This window comes from Athene cunicularia (genome assembly GCF_003259725.1).
Source record: "Athene cunicularia isolate RWA chromosome 4 unlocalized genomic scaffold, athCun1 chr4_part3, whole genome shotgun sequence".
Taxonomy (NCBI): domain Eukaryota; kingdom Metazoa; phylum Chordata; class Aves; order Strigiformes; family Strigidae; genus Athene; species Athene cunicularia.
In genome coordinates this window covers 20,772,726-20,789,382 of record NW_020799100.1, presented here as the reverse complement: position 1 = coordinate 20,789,382, position 16,657 = coordinate 20,772,726, and the positions used below count along the sequence as shown (strand labels likewise).

The window sequence follows — 16,657 nt, the reverse complement described above, 5'->3', positions numbered from 1 at the left end:
GTTGCTGGCATTGATTTTAATAGAGATCTAGAATGCTTTTCACTCAAACCCCAAAACTTCTTTTCCTAAGGAAATTATTCTTTTTTTCTACTGATCCAAGTTTTGGTATTTTTTCAGCAATGCAATTAATCTCTTATTTACAAAACGAAAGAGCTAAACCATAGCATTTTAAAATGTTTGTTTAGTTTTTGTTGAAATACATCATTTTCAGAGGTTCTAAAATGAAATTTGTTCCTTATTTGTACTTAATTGGTGTCTAGTTCTGTTCTCAATAACTTCTATACTTTTCTGATGCAGTCCAAGATTTGTGCAATAGAAAGAAGTTTCATCAGTGCGGGGGTGAAAAATGGTGTTAGTTGGATAGGTGTTTCCGTGGAATCCTGTCCGTGAGTGGGAAGAGCTTAGTTCGGGATTGCTGTGGTGGATTCCCACCCTTGTGCAGGGAAGGCATCTGCTCCTTTTCTAGTAGGTTCTGACCCACTTTGCATGACTGCCTGGAGTATTAAAAGCTTAAACTGACTCGGGTTGACCTCAGTACAGCAGGCTGTAGCCTGAAGCAGTTAAAAGCAGCTCTTCAAGAGCACTCATGGCTGCGCTGAGGGCAGGAAGCTTAGAGGGGGATTGGGAACCACTGCAGCCATCCCGAGGTAAGCCAGCCCTTCCTCAGGATTGGAGCCCGCAGTGTCCCGCTTGGGTACACTCTATTCTTAGTCATGAAACACTGCTGTTACTTTAATACTAATTTTAATGATATTTTTTTTTGCCTAGTATGCACATATTTTAATGTTATATATGCAGTAAATTGCTGTTTCCGTGGAACGTATTTAATTCAGATTCTGTTTACATTTTTGTGCAATTCTCCTCTATTTAGAGGACTTCAGTGGGTGTTAAGCATTGCACAGGTTTGTGTTGGCCATCTGCACAGGAGCTAATTTTATCCACTGAGAGAAGTCTGTTGGCAATACATATCTCAGGAAGATGCTTAGCTCAGTGCCCTCTGTATTGGCCATTTGGGGTATATATATATGTGGATATCTATGTGAATACCCTTTTTACCAAAAACAGTGCTACTTCTAATAGTTTTAATGTAATTTTTGTTGTATAAATACAATGAGCATTTTTTATACAGAGTCCAAATAGTCAGAGTGACTAAGTTGCATACATAAAGAAGTCCATTTCAGCTAGTCGTATTTGGACTTACTGTCACTGCATCTTTTAATCAGCTGTATATTACGCAGTAATCTTCATTAATTTATGTGTTTTCAAGTGATAAAGGGGATAAAATCATCATTTCCTTTAGGGTGAAGATGTAGTCACATTTTTGTGACTGTTCTCACTATTCATAAGAGTTTCGGCTGCTAAATTTTTATCACCGCTATCTTAGAGTAGTGAAACTTTTTGGGACTCTTAAGCTGTAACAGGCAATTCTGGGCTAATTTTGAACATATTTGAAAAGATGTTTAATTTTACTTACTGATACATTTTTGCTTTTGAAGTGTAATAGTTTCAGACAGAACCAGTTACCACGTGCTCTTTGGTGGCAAGCTCCCCCTTGTGTTCTTCATTCTCTAATTCTTGCTGTGTTTCCTGAGTTGCAGTAAGATAAGTACTGAACTTCTGGAATCTCTTCTAAGTATTTTGAGATTAACTGTTTTGTAAAGGCCATCTATGAATATAGACCTTTACTATGCATGGGGCTAGTAGTGGAGAAAATCATGCTGCTGATTACTTTGACTTTTAAAAAAATGTGTTTGAACCTCATTATTATTCTCTTATCTTTACAGTGGATGATGTTGGAGAAAAATTGGACCATATAGGAAGCACTCCCTTGAAAATCAGCACTGAGGTGACGAATGATGATGTTGCTAAAGATGACGGTTTTGGTTCAGAAGTTATCAAAGTGTACATATTTAAAGCTGAAGCTGAAGATGATGTCGAAATAGGTACCTTTAAATTCTATGTAGTCTTCCAGTAACATGAAGTATTCCAGTTGTTTTTTTTTGTTTGTTGTTCTTAATTCCATGTAATCTACTGACTGGAATGTTTTGTAGAATTTGACATTTGTGGGTGCTGCCCATATGTGGTAAAATGCTGGGTGTGGATTAGTCTAAAGTTGTTTTTTTGATTAGCAGTATTTATTTGCAGGCAACCAAAACCCAAATGTAAAAGTGGTTGGGTGTCTGCAGCTGTTTTTCAGCTGCTGCTTTTGTCTGATGTTGCAAAGCTGGATGTCAGCAGAGAAAGGCTTCTAGAGCAGATGCCTGTCATTGAACAGTCTTTGGTGGCCTTGATGCAGAGAGAGGGGGAGATTGCTGGGGCTTTAGGCACACGGTCATTTCCAAACCTAACCAAGAAACTCAGAACTGCTCTGCAGGTCTCTCTTGCAAAGAATAGATCCAGTATTCCAGGTGCTTTGAAGTGGACATACAGCTGACTCACGTTCTGTGCTATGTAACTTGTAAAAGTAGAGACCCCTTACACTTGTTCTCAGAGCTGAAACCTCTGGCTCGTTCCACTTTACCCTTTGCATTTAGGTACTGGAACATACCTGGCCTGGAGCCCCAGAGCTGTTCACACGACAAATCAGCCTGACTGTTCTTCCCGGAGTGGGGAAGGGAGTTCATCTCCCATGAGCCGCTAGCGTTGGCCTGGCTGTGCTGTGAAAATCTGGAACTTCAGACAGAATTTTGCTGGATTAGATCAGCAAAGTCCTCCAGTTAGTAACAGTCCTGATGCTGTTTTTCAAGTAGCTTGAATTGCTACTTCAGGAATTTTTCAGCTATATGATGCTTTTATTTTTCTTCTCTGAGAAGTAAGTAATCTTTTCAGCTCAAGTTAATGGCAGAAGAGGATTGTTCCAGTGATGATCAGACTGCTGGCTAATAGGGCAGCTGTCTGTGGTTTTCTCTCTTCCTTAGGGTAGGTTCAGAATTAGTTAAGACTGTCTTAGAAGTTGCTTGATGTCTTTTGCAGTATAATACTGTGTAGAATTTGGAGCCTATTAATCAAGTCCTTCACAAGGCTGCCAAAGTAACTTTACATATTTTGCTATCCTGTTTGGAATTGACACTATCAGATTCAGCTGAGGGTTAGTGAGTATTTCTGTAAGGCCCTGGGATTTTCAGTATTGGATCCTTAATTCCTTTCAAGTATTGAAAAGAGGTTGTGAAAACATTTTGGCCACCATTGCCCTCAAAAGCATGAGGATCTCTGTACACTGTGTTCCATAGAGACATCACCCATCCCAGTGACTTTAATATATCAGTTTTCATCAAGCTTAGGAATAGTGAAAGTCCACATTTTGATTGCAGAGGGATTGCTGCTTCTGTTTGGTTGGGAGAAGGATGTTTGGCAGAGCCTCCTATTTACAGAACGCTTCCAGGGAGTGATGGATCAATGTATTTGATTTGGACTCAGCCTCCTAGCTGAGTATGTCCGATCAGGACCATTCCTAGGAGCAAACAAGGACTCTTGGCATACCAGGTGTTAGCTTGTTCTGCTGTAATCTGCAGCTTTTCTACTCCCTGTTCAGTCCCTGCGATGCACAGAAGGCAGGCACATCAATATTTATGTGCCACCTCTCTCTGACTCAAGCATCAATAGCAAGTTCCAGGTTGGAACTTGTTCTTTTGCCTCTGTTCAAGTAAGTCAGTGGGCCAAATCCTGTTAGTCACCAGGAGGGGCCATGTGGGCAGTTGTTCTCATTTTCTCCTTTCCGATTGTTACTCTTCAGATTGTGTTGTCTCCAGGGATTTGGTGCAGGCCCTTAACATCTTTCTCTCTAGATAATATTCTTGTCGTTGAAGTAATTGACAGTAGCATTTGCTCTTTCACGGTTTTGAGAAGTGTGACCCCAGTATAAGTTACTACTCACTCCCATGTAATGAGTCTGGGACATGAGATAGAATTTTTGTAGGAAAAATTACCTAAGAATCAGGTTTTGCAAGGTAAGTAAGTAGGATCTGGGGAGAGGAAGAGGGATAAGAATTCACTGTTTGCATCTCAAGAAAGAATTTAAAGCCTGTGTTTGGGGCAAGGTGGATTTGCAGTCATTTTTATTAGTGAGCGTGGGCAAGTGTGTGTTTCCAGTCACACTCGTTGGCTGCTTGATCCTTCTTACCTAGTGGTCGTCCAGTCTTGAATTTATCAGAACAAACTCGAGATGTTTTTTCCTTATCTGCTCCAAAGTATCAGACTTGTATGATTTTTATGACAGACACGGATGTAAAAACATTTAATTGGAGTTTTACAAAACAGCTTTGTTGTAAATAAGAAAAAAAATACTTAAATCTGACATGTATCTTAACAGTGGCTTTGTTTACATTTACTTAATGTGTTTAACTTCTTTTTGTTAAAGGTGGAACAGAAATTGTCACAGAGAGTGACTTTCACAATGGACATTCTGTAGCTGGAGTAATTGAACAAGGAGGTGTTGGTAGAATGCAGCGAGAAAAAATGGTTTACATGGCTGTTAAGGACTCTTCTCAGGAAGATGAAGATATTAGTAAGCATAATAAGAAACATTTTTGTTTCTCATGCTGTTTTGTACAACAATATAAACATCATTCTCAAGGACTTTTTTAATTTTTCTGAAGGATTCTTCAGCCTGAAGTAGTAGAAAACTAAGCTCATCTTCCCTAAAAATAAAAAGCAGGCTATAATTATTTTAAAGTGATGTGGATAAATGCACTTTGTGCATACTGTATGCAATCATTTCATTATTTATATTAAATTTAACATGTCCATGGATGAAGTTCATGAGGTTAGTCAAATTTCTCATTTTTCTGTTTTCCTACTGTGAATTGCCTTGTTTAATGAGCTTTCTGGCAAAGTGGCAAATAAATGTCATCGGTTACAAGTTTATAAGTTTGTATATTTGAGTTTATGTTGGTATTTCGTTTGGATTTGTATTGATACATGTTTTCTCTCTTTAAGGATTGTCTGAATAAACAATGATCCCCTAAGAGAAGGGGTGGTTCTGTATGTGAAAGGAAGAAAAGTAATTTATAATGGGTATCAGTCAGAGCGAGAGCAAATTAAATGAAGGAAAAGTTAGGATGAGCAGAATAAAATTAAAGATTTATCTTCTCCTTTAATCCAGGCTGTGCTGAAATAGCAGATGAAGTTTATATGGAAGTTATTGTAGGTGAAGAAGAAGCTACATCACTTCCCGACACACAGCTTGAAGACTCTGGCGTGAATAAAACTTTTGTCCCTGTTGCTTGGGCTGCTGCTTACGGTAGGAATCTGTGTGCTTATTTTCTGAAAATCCCTTCCATTTTTTTCTCCCTCATCTAGCTTCCAGAATCTCTGTACAAATGTGTTAGTCTCTCACCTTTCCCAAGGGGGTTTGGAAACAGCTCCTTCTGATCTTTTAGTGTCAGTGTAGTTAAGTAATTTGAAAAATAATTTTTACATCAGTTGTGACCTTTTACACATAAGGTCCTTAGGTTTTTTTCTGTTCAATACAAAGAAAACAATTTCATTTTTACATTTGGTGTTTTTTTCCCAATGCTGGTCTGTCATACATTTACCAATTAATTGAGTAGTTGATTGTCTTGTGTATAATGAATAGACTGCTATATGTTGAGTTTTAAGAGGTAGAAATGAAAGCTGTTAGGAGAATTTTTATACTGTTCTTGATTCCAGCTCAGATGTACAGAATGCATGGTTTTAATGGTTGTTTAAGTTGACTGCAGAAGAGCTTACAAAACTAAGAATAGCCTTAAGTATTTTACATTAGCTAGGAGGAAGGGGGGAAAAAAGTTTTAAAAGGGAATAGTAGGAATAAATGTGTAAACGTGTTCCTAATAATTTAAGTTTCTATGCCTGTTTTAAGCCTGTTAGTCCCTCAGGTTAGAAACGAAAAGAAAAAAGGTAATTTGTTCTCTTCCACCAGGCTTCAAACAGCAGAAGTGTCTTATGAGGATATATTGTGAATTCTGAATATTCTTTTACTTCATAATCTTCTCTCAGATTTTGGCATGTTAAATGTATATTAAGAGGGTATCAGCTCATCCATGGTTTACGTTCTAAGTGAGCAAGTTAGTTAAATTTAATTGGTGAAATACTTCTGAGCACAGTAGTTGGGCTGATAAAGCCGTTTAGAACCACAGACCCTTGGCAACAGCAGTAAACACTTGCAATCCAAAATGAGGAATATACTCTTAAGGTGTTACTTCTCTGTCTCCCAGAACTTTGTAGTACCTCATATAGATGATAGGGGATTAGTGTTCCACCTACTTCTACTCCAGAAAGATAAAGTGCTTTGACCTCAAGAACAAATGGTGGATCTCAGATAACCTTGTTTCTGGATTGGTGTCTGAGGTTCTGTATCGGGTTATAGTTTACAGAAACAATCATATTAATTATGAAAAGCAGGAAAGACAGTCAGCAGGGTAAGCATGCAAACACAGCTTTAGTGGATATTAACTCTTTACAAAGATGTGATTTTTATTTCATGGGGTTCATAATTGCAAAATACTGAACTGATTGTGTACTGCACATCTCAGTTTGGATAGGGTTAAGCTGTTACTTCCTAGCTAAGTTAGTTTTCTCTTATTGTCAGACTTTCAAAGCCGTCATCTTTAAAAACAATTTTAATTTATGATTAAAATACCATTTTCTGCAGGAGATGAAAGAAGGCTACCCAGAAGATATGAAGATGGTCAAGCGGCAGGTAAGAGCATGTAACTGTGCTTGGTACAGCATTAAAACTAACTCGCTGTCTTTGAAAATTCATAGATTTTTATGTCAGTTCTCCTAATCAGTGAATGCCGAAAATTATCCATAAAATATACATTGAAGGACTCCACAGTCTTTCTCTACTATTTTGAAATTAAAACAGTTCTAGATGTGTTGTAGGCGTTCAGAGGGGGTGGGGAAGTTGGGAGGATCTGCCAGGTTTTTTAATAGTTTTGTAGTCAGGAGAGAGATTAAATGTGGTTGTTAAGAAGTAAAACCAAGTTAAATAAAAGGAAACAACCAGCATAACTTATAAGAAATGAATGTCCTGAGAAGTATGAGAAGTCAAGGAATATATTTTAACATTAATCAATGTTTCAGCAACTATATTCTTGACTTTTGCCAGGAAAGATAGATAGTGCTTTATATTGGCACTCTTCTTTTTTCGTATGTGTTCACTGTAGAGGAATGGGTAGTATTTTTAAAAAAAAAAGTAAATATGCTGCTGTGCAATTCCAGTCATCAATCCCAAAGAAAAAAGTTGTTTAAGGTTTTTTATGGTGTCTAATTTTTGTTTCTAGGAAATAACTTGGATACACGATTAGAAAACAAAAACGGTAATGCAACACAATACCTGCAGATTTGTGATAGCATTAGCACTAATAGAGTGCTAAAACAAAAAACCAAGAAAAGGAGGAGAGGAGAGGCCAGGCAATGGCAAACAGGTAAACACTGTATGGTTATGCGTATTGTCATGGAGTGGCACTTACTCCTGTACTATTCCTTTTTTTGTTTTTCTTTCAAGCTGGTGCAGAAGTAAAAAATATAAATGATGATTTGCATATTTCCTGTGTCCTTCCCCCCTCCAATTCTGTGCATAGAAAATGTAGTAATTTTTGCTATTCGAAGTTAGTATACTTAGGGCTGATGCAGTTCATGTGAATTTTGCAATCTATTAAAAAGTAATCATGGATATATTCACTGCACATTCAATATTACTGATCTGTTCGAGCAGTTTCTAAAACAAAACTATATAAACTATAGGTGCTGTGGATTGGTTGTTTTTAAACTACTGAACCATTCTCTCTCTGCTGCAAGTGTAAGTGCATGAATCTGAACAGCAGTTGGCTGATTTAAAGCTTCTTAATCAGTAAATGTGTTTCCTTCATAACTTGTTTTTGTTTGTTCAAAAACAGCTGTTATAATAGGTCCTGATGGACAGCCCTTAACAGTTTACCCTTGTCATATTTGTGGGAAAAAATTTAAATCCAGAGGATTCTTGAAAAGGCATATGAAGAATCATCCAGATCATATGATTAAGAAGAAATACCAGTGTACAGACTGTGACTTTACAACTAACAAAAAAGTAAGTTTCCACAATCATCTGGAAAGCCATAAACTTATAAATAAGGTTGATAAAACCCATGAGTTTACAGAATATACAAGAAGATACAGAGAAGCAAGCCCGTTGAGCTCTAATAAGCTAATACTGAGGGACAAGGAGCCTAAGCTACACAAGTGCAAATATTGTGACTATGAAACTGCAGAGCAGGGACTACTCAATAGACATCTGCTTGCAGTTCATAGTAAGAACTTCCCTCATGTCTGTGTGGAATGTGGGAAAGGATTCCGTCACCCATCAGAGCTGAAAAAGCATATGAGGACCCACACTGGGGAAAAGCCATACCAGTGTCAGCACTGTGTCTTCAGGTGTGCTGATCAGTCCAATCTGAAAACTCACATCAAAACCAAACACGGCACTGATTTGCCATTTAAATGTGAGCACTGTCCCCAGGCGTTTACAGATGAAAAAGAACTGCAGCAGCACACAGAGTTATTTCAAGGGCATAAGACTCATCAGTGTCCACACTGTGACCATAAGAGCACCAATTCAAGTGACCTGAAGCGACACATTATTTCAGTCCACACAAAGGATTTTCCCCACAAATGCGAGGTATGTGAAAAAGGTTTCCATCGTCCATCTGAGCTCAAAAAGCATAGTGAAACCCATAAAGGTAAAAAGATACATCAGTGTAGACACTGTGACTTTAAAACATCAGATCCTTTTGTACTTAGTGGGCATATCCTCTCAGTTCACACCAAGGACCTGCCTTTTAAATGCAAAAGATGTAAAAGAGGATTTAGGCAGCAAAATGAACTTAAGAAGCACATGAAGACCCACAGTGGAAGAAAAGTTTATCAATGCCAGTATTGTGAATATAGCACTACGGATGCGTCGGGCTTTAAACGGCACGTAATATCCATACACACAAAAGACTATCCACATAGGTGTGAGTATTGCAAAAAGGGATTCCGTAGACCATCTGAAAAAAATCAGCATATAATGAGGCACCACAAAGAGGCCATAATGTAATATATGATCTCAAGAAGGAAGCAATTTAGAAACTGTGATAATTGGGGAAAAAAAAAATCTCATGAACTGTTTCTCCTGGTTTCAAAGCTTGATATTAAATCATAACTTTACATTCTTTGTATTAAAAGTCTTAAAAGTATTAGGGTTGACAGGGGATCTCATAGCCCTATGATTGTTGCTTATCAGAACCTAAAGAGCACTATAGAATGCAGAAGGATGGATGAATGTCTTAAATTTGCAGAAAGATGGATGAATGTCTTCAGACTAATAGTATTACACGTTGTTAAGCTATAGAAGACGAAACGAAGATGATTGTGTTAGCCATTTTGTCAGTAACAGCGTTTGTCTCCAATATGAAAACAGTTCAGATATATGGTGGGGTTATTTACAAATTGTGTGCAAAGGCAACCGAGTCTTAACTTCTTGTGCAGTTTTGAAAGGAGAGTATTAGTCAGTCACTTGATCATAACGTTTTTGAATCGTGCCTGGAAATTAAATTCCAGAACTGGTCAAACCAGGGGGGGTTGTCCTTTTTTTTTTCTTTTTTTTTTTTAAAAAAAAAAAAAAAAAATCATTGGGAAACTTTTTTGTTTCCTTTATTAGTTTAGGTCCAACAAGTAATTTTTTTAATGGTTTTCAAAGCTGCTAACCTATTTTATTGCAGGATATGATGTTTAAAATATAGCATTATGTTATGATCTCAAAGGTGGTGTTCTGGTGCTAGGGTTAAAGATGTGTATGTATATAATTTCCCTTTTTTATCTGAAACTACAGTTGAATGTTGTTCAGTATGGCACATATAACAAAATTAACTTTGAATTTGACTTTTTTTTTTTAAAGGATAAAATGGATGCAGCTCGTAGTGTTGTGACTCAACACTAATTTTTTTTCTCACTACTTTAAAATCTTCTCTAAAAAGAATATTAAAAACAAAGTTGAAAAATGTAGGGGTTTTTAAATTAAAATTCAAAGTACTTAGAAGTTCTTTAGGGCATTGTTCTTAACAGGTATGACTATTATTGTCCTACCTCCTAATAGGAAATTTTCAATATAGACATAAAATTGCACCTTTTAATCAATTCTTCAAAAAAAAAAAAATCTATACCATACTATAAACATGCATTTTCAATCTGTAAGAAAGTATATATGCAGTATTTAACCAGAAAAATATGCTGCCACTAGAGTTTGGAGGTGGATCTTCAGTTTACAGTGTATACATTTAAAATATGCATCCCTTTAAACAATGCTTTGTGTTAGCATGCTGCAAATCAAATGGCGCTTAATATAACAAGCTGGTCTAGGGCTATTTAATGAAAAACCTGTTCATAAATGTTATGCATATAATGTGTATTTTTTACTTTTTTAGTTGCTTCATGTTTGCACACAGCTGTTCACATGATAAATTGTAACTTCATGCTATATTGTGGCTTTGTGTTTCAGATAATGTTCATATTTTGTTTTTGCACCAGATGAGAATCAGTTCCTTGAGAATAAATTTTTTTTATATTTCTAAACTTCAGAAAGTTAAATTTGGGAAATCTCTTAGAAAAATACGTGTTTTATGTGGCTGTAAAAAATGATGTACACGCTGTAAAATAAGATTGTCACTGTTATGTGGGATTATTATTTCTAAATGTGTTACTCATCGTAACGGGCATACAATAAAACGCATCTCTTGCACTCCAAATTTTTTGGAGTTTGCTTTTCATTTATGGTGTTTAGGAAAGTCGGATGCTACGTGAATTTGCCTAATATTTTTAATTGCATTATTCGTTAATTAAGATGTAATAACATTGCAAGTAAACAGGTTACTTGAGGTATATTTGTCAGACTATTGAGGGGAGAATATTGGCATTTTATTTGACTAACGCTTTAAAGTTACAGGTAATGTATTTGTGCTTATTTCTAAAATAACACTGACATTCCTTTGACATTTTTTCCTTTAAGTAAAGAGAACATAAAGCTTCTCACATATGTTGGGAAAAGCCAGGTAGGTTTTGTCTTTTTATCTGTAATAAGAACAGCTTGCAAAATGAAATAGTAAAAATACTGCTATCTTAATTTCCCTCTCTTTTTAGAGTACTTGAAATACGACATCAGTAATAGATTAAAAACTGTGAGAATGTGATATTAAATGAACTTTTCATCAAGGATTTCCAACAGGCTTTTGGCCAGTGGGCTTGTGGGTTTTGTACTAAAAACCAGAAGTGATGCAGACATGAGCCTATTGATGTGTGGTTTGTTTATACTACCTTTATTTTTTTATATGCCCAGCAACCAAAGGAGGAGGCTGTAGCATTCAAAAAATCTTGGAGATTAAAGTTGTGGGGTTTTGAGGAATTTAATGCTTTATTCCTGAATGTTGTATTGAATACATAGACTGAAGGAGTTTCTTCATAGCAGACTGAAGATGATCGTTCTGACTCTGTGACAAAGCACACATCCATGCTGGCTCATTTTTCCACCCTGCAGAAGGACGGAATAATCAGGTACTTGAGTATTGTGAACATTTCCTGTAGCCAACTTTGTAGAAGGACTTAATCCCACATTGCTGAAGCATCCATCACAGTTCATGGGGTACAGAACGGGATGTGGGGGCTAGAAATGAATTAGACATTTGGAGAGCCAGCATTTTTAGACAGTGTATGAAATCTGGACATAATGCGTTTAAGCATTGCGCTCAGATCATGCTTTAATACATTTTATTGTTAATTCTTGGTATCTATTGGTGAGCTATATTAACGTTTACATTTTACAATGTATATTTGAAGTAGTGTTTCTTCCAAGGAGTGCATGTGGGTTAATTCTTTCTGTGATGAACAGTTGTTCAGTGTAAGGTGGTTGTTTAGTGAAAATCGGTGAGTGGTATCTACTGTTCTTAAGAGCGTGGTACACTGTGGGGCATTGGTTTTGTTACCTAGATTTTTCTATTGTGTTTGGTTTTTTTTCTTGCCCTAAAACCACACACTGTAAAGGGCACAAAAATATTTTTAACATATTTAATGAGAGATGGGTGTTGGATAAAAGTTTAATTCATTCAGAGCTTCAGCATTATATTGATGAATGATTAATTTCTGTAACTTTGTATTTGGAGTTGAGGTTTAATAGTGTCTAAGTCCACCTGATGACGTTTCTTTTTAATTGGGGAAAAAAGTAATATTTTTGGAACATGAAAATCTGAGAGGAAAATGTTTTTCAAGGTGTGAGGGAGGGAATAGTGGTTGGAAAAACCACAACTTTTTGTTACCGACTAAGGTAAAAATACGGGAAAGTGTAGGACTTGAAGCAGGTGCAGACTAGTACAACCTTCTGTGTGTGAGCCCTGCTTTTTGTGATGGCTGGGTGGAGAAACTGAGTTGTTAAACTTGGCAGGATGGTTACAGGCAGCCTTGTCGCCTGTGAGGTCTCAAGATGAGTTGCCACTTTTCCTCGGCTGGCTTACGCATTAGTATTTTGAACGTTTCTTTCTTTGTATTAATTGTTTGTCTCCTCTTCTCTTGGCAGTGTATGGACAATGCAACCTAGCTAAGAAGGGCTGTGAAAACAAGGTCTGTCAAAGAAAGGAAAAGCCTCGAGACTTAACCCACACAGGTTAAGGTTAATCGTTTACTACCCGTGTGTTGTTAAATTTGAAACAGTTCAAAGAAGTAAGTTTGTCAGACTTTTTGCTTGAGCAGTGCTTTTAAAATTCAGTAGCTTATGTTACAGCTGGGTGAGTGTGTGCTGCTGCTTGGCCCTCAGTTGGTTCTGTCCAGTGATGCTTAGAGTTGATGACTTGAGGCTGGACTTAATGTGTTGTTCTGCTCCTTCTTCCAGCACTGACGTCTTTCTGTAGAGCTGCGGGTGTCAGAGCTTCTTGTAACTGTCCAACGGGATGGTGAATAGGTGAAGCAGGGGATGGAAGATGTTAAGAGGGCTCTGGTGGTTTAAAAAAGTAATACTGGGATGGAGGGATGGATGGATGGATGGATGGATGGATGGATGGATGGATGGATGGATGGATGGATGGATGGATGGATGGATGACAGAATCAACAAGAAAAAGGCCTGTGCTGTATATTGCAGGCAAGACGCTGGGGCTGTGGAGGAGAGGGTGTACAAGTTGGAGTTAGGGAAGGGAAATAAAGGAATGTGCCTGCTAGATGAAGAGAAACCTGAGAGGAAGTGGTGTTACATGCCATGCTGTTACTTTGTGTATGTTGTTTGAGTAATTTAGGATTTTATATTTCTCTTCTGTATGTATTCATCCAAGAAGACTCAGGTAGAACCTTGTTCTTTTCCTCTTTTTTTCCCCCTATGACTGTATTTCCCCAGTAACTGAAATTCTGAATTAAAGCAAGCACTTGGCTCATATTCTTGACAGAAGGTTTTACTACAAAGTAGCATTTTAAATCTTCACCTGAATCCTCAGCAGTTCGAGGCACAGTTCCTAGATTCTTTTCAGTGCATTTTCCCAGTAAATATTTAAGAGAATTTGTGATGGCTGTTGTATTGTTACCATGGAGGTGTCACGATTTTAAAAATGCTTCTTGTCAAATCACAGTAAAATTTGTATCTCAGTACTTCCACAGATCCCTGCTCTGTGTAGTCTGTACTTCTGCCCTGCCTGGCTCCCTCCCCTGAGCTGGCAGCAAACTGCCTTTGGTCCCCCCAACACATGAAGCCTTTAGGATGGGATGAGGTGCTCTCCAGGCAGGACCTGCTTACTCATTTTCAAAGCAGATGAGCTCCTACGTGGTGGTAGGAAGCAAGTGAAAGAGAGACTCTACCACCTGTAAGCCTTGCAAGTGTTTTGACTCCAGTGTTGAATTGAATGGTAACAGCTGGTGGTACCGTATTTAATAACTTGTCCTGAACACTGGGAATGGTCTCCCATCACTGGTGAAGTTGCACGATCTCTGTTCTTTTAGAGGTGCTCTTTAGTAGATGTGATCATCTTCCACGCATACACGCCTTCCTTGGTGAGGTTTATCTATGCCTTGCTTTTGCCCTGTTTTCAGAAGGGGCTTTGAGCTGTGCTTGCAAGCATTCCTGGTTTGTCAGAATTCCTACGATCGGCCCCTGCAGCAGCCTGAGCTGACGCGGTGATTGACCTTCCCCGGCACTGGTGATGGGATGTCGCTCCACACTGCCAGGAGCAGGGAAGGTGCTGTGTGCTGGGAGGCTGGTCACTGCTGGGAGCACAACACCGAGGAGGTTCCGCTGTTCTTGATGTGTTTGGATTTCTCCTCTGCCTGCTCCTGCGGTGCTGTACGTGATGTACAAACACATCGTGGTTGCTTGAGCAAGCAGAGAGTTTCACAAACAGAAGGGTAGCTCTAGAATGTCAGATTCGTTTACTGTGGTTTTTAATTTCAATGACAGACAAGAACTCCTAAAAGGCAGGAGCGCTTAAAAGTGATTCATAGCTTGATCATCTATATTTTCTTTCTTCGTGTTTCAGATGCCCACAATTAAAGGTAATGAAATCGACAGAGAAAATACAGAAGACGCCAGCAGAGTGCTCTCAAGGTCAGGGTGAGTTACCTTGACGTGGTATTCAGTGTCTACATCTACTCTTGCAGAAGGCTAGGGATGTCAGTAACTTCTGAACCAGGGCGCTCTGGCTTTGTTTTTTACAGCTGAGGCAGAGAAACTCTTCCCACATACTGAGTTGTGTGAAAGAGTCAGTAGTAGAAACCAGAAGCCAGTTTCCTGCTCTTCAGTGTAAGAACAAGAAACGCTGCGTGCCGTCAGATCTGCTCAGGCAGTGAGGCTTTGTTTAGTAACTTGATAAAGACAGTGTAATAGGACAGGATGGATATTGTTGTAAATACACAAAGTAAATGCTGTCTTTGATTTTTCTGATTTGTTCCTGAAAAAATGTAGAAGGCTTAGCAGACCTACATGAAATTGAGGTGAAAAGCTAACTAATGCGTGCTGTTTGTAACTGGGGCAATAACTAGCATTTACAGAGCTGTGTGAATGAGAAAAATGTGTTTTGGAAACTCCAGCAGAAATAATGTTAGGTAAATCGGGTTCTGCTCAACAGAAAAGAGGCAATAGCTGAGATTACAGCAAATAACATGTACTTTTATAATAAAAAGTACTAAATTTGCTTTTTGAAGAAATCTGATTTGAAAACAAAACCATCCCCAAATGGCCCTTATGCTTCATTTACTAGCTTTTTGACTAGTATCTATTGCTTCATGTTTTCTGTGAGTAAAACGTGGTGCTACAGCCATCAGCACTGCAGCCTGTAGAGCATACAGAAGTCTGAAAATACTCCTTACCTTAGAGCAGCTGATCCTTGCTACTCAGTACAGTATTGACACCTGTCTTTCCTGACTGGCAAACTAGTTTGTAAATACGATGTCCATTACCTGTCTCTTGAAGTACGGGGAACAATCACCTGTTTTCAGCTTTACCATCTCACCAGCTGTACATGCAGAACAGGTCATTTGCCTGATCTTGGCCTTTGTTGTGAAATTCTACCCAGGCCCAACAGCTCTGACTGTAGCCAGAGCCTGTGTCTGTCCTGCAAGGCCATTCACGTTCAGTGCCTGCGCTTCGCCTTTGCGTGGCCCCGACTCCTCCAGCGCCGCGGGCTGGTCGGTGGGTGCCTGCAGTGGCTGCGGAGCACGCGGTGTGTCCGTCGGTAACTCCTGGTCCTGCTCTTCGTAGCTTCTGCCGAGCGGTTTGTGTGAAGCTTCCGATGAGCCAAGCCCAGCTGAGATGGGGGCAAGGAGCACCGTAAGTCTGCCGCCGGGTTACGCACAGGTAACGGTGTATGGCATCAAACAAGTGCCACCTTCCTCCGCTTTCATTTATTGTTATTCTTTAGGTCACCAAAGGTGTAAAGGCATTAGCTGACAGTGTAACTGATGTTATTTACTGGGCTAGAACACACTGACAGTATTGTGTGCCAGCAGCATGTTAACTGTGTACGTACCTGCTCTCTAACTGCTCCACACTGAGGGCGTTATTTTAGACTCTGTGGTTGATTTCAGAGGGGCAAGGCACTCCTCATTCAAACGAGGCTATTTCATTTTTAACTAACGAAAACCTTTCTGTAGCATTAGGCTGAGGTCGTTGTTTGATGGTGCAGACTCCTGCAGGCCTGCTGGGGGTGGCCACACGTGCTGGGAGGGGGTTTTACCCTTGTCCCTTTCTCCCTGTTACAAAGAGCACGAGCTCGTCTCTGACATCACAGCATCAACCCCTCCAGCCCATCAGGTACACGAGCTGTTTCCAGTACAGACAGACGTGATTCAGAAAGTTATAGTTAGGTTTATTTCAGTTACACGTAGCTTACAGCCTTTTTTCACCATTACACATTGTCTATACGTATTATTTGTGTAGAGAAATAGATGTCTGCAGAAACAAAGCAAAGCAGGAACCCCATGATACAGAGCTAGCACCTTTTGATGGCATAGTTTAAAATTTCCCCCCTGAGTCTCTGCACAGTGCTGCTTAGACAAATGCTTAATTATTAATACCAATTAATTCTGAGAGAATTTCTGTGGTCCTGCAAGGAGCAAAAAATTTACAAGTGAAAGGTTGGTCTGATAATGAGATTTAGCCTTATGCGCTATTTTCATATTAAGCTTTTCTATATAAA

At 38.7% G+C, this 16,657-nt stretch overlaps 1 protein-coding gene across 9 annotated transcripts in view; it reads left to right on the top strand.

Moving 5' to 3' along the window:
- ZNF711 (zinc finger protein 711) overlaps positions 1-13,006 on the top strand; it is a 33,317-nt gene extending 20,311 nt beyond the window's left edge. For 2 of the 9 annotated variants that reach the window (XM_026848895.1, XM_026848900.1), the window contains 6 exons: positions 1,785-1,943; positions 4,358-4,504; positions 5,102-5,239; positions 6,632-6,679; positions 7,266-7,409; positions 7,881-10,745. In XM_026848895.1, the coding sequence (XP_026704696.1) occupies positions 1,785-1,943; positions 4,358-4,504; positions 5,102-5,239; positions 6,632-6,679; positions 7,266-7,409; positions 7,881-9,058 (1,814 nt within the window). In that variant the 3' untranslated portion in view covers positions 9,059-10,745. Of the gene's footprint in view, positions 1-573; positions 648-1,784; positions 1,944-4,357; positions 4,505-5,101; positions 5,240-6,631; positions 6,680-7,265; positions 7,410-7,880; positions 10,746-11,005; positions 11,548-12,562 lie in introns of those variants that run through there. The other 7 variants (XR_003398448.1, XR_003398449.1, XM_026848897.1 and 4 more) reach the window with 7 other exon arrangements.
- Positions 13,007-16,657: the final 3,651 nt, after the last annotated feature.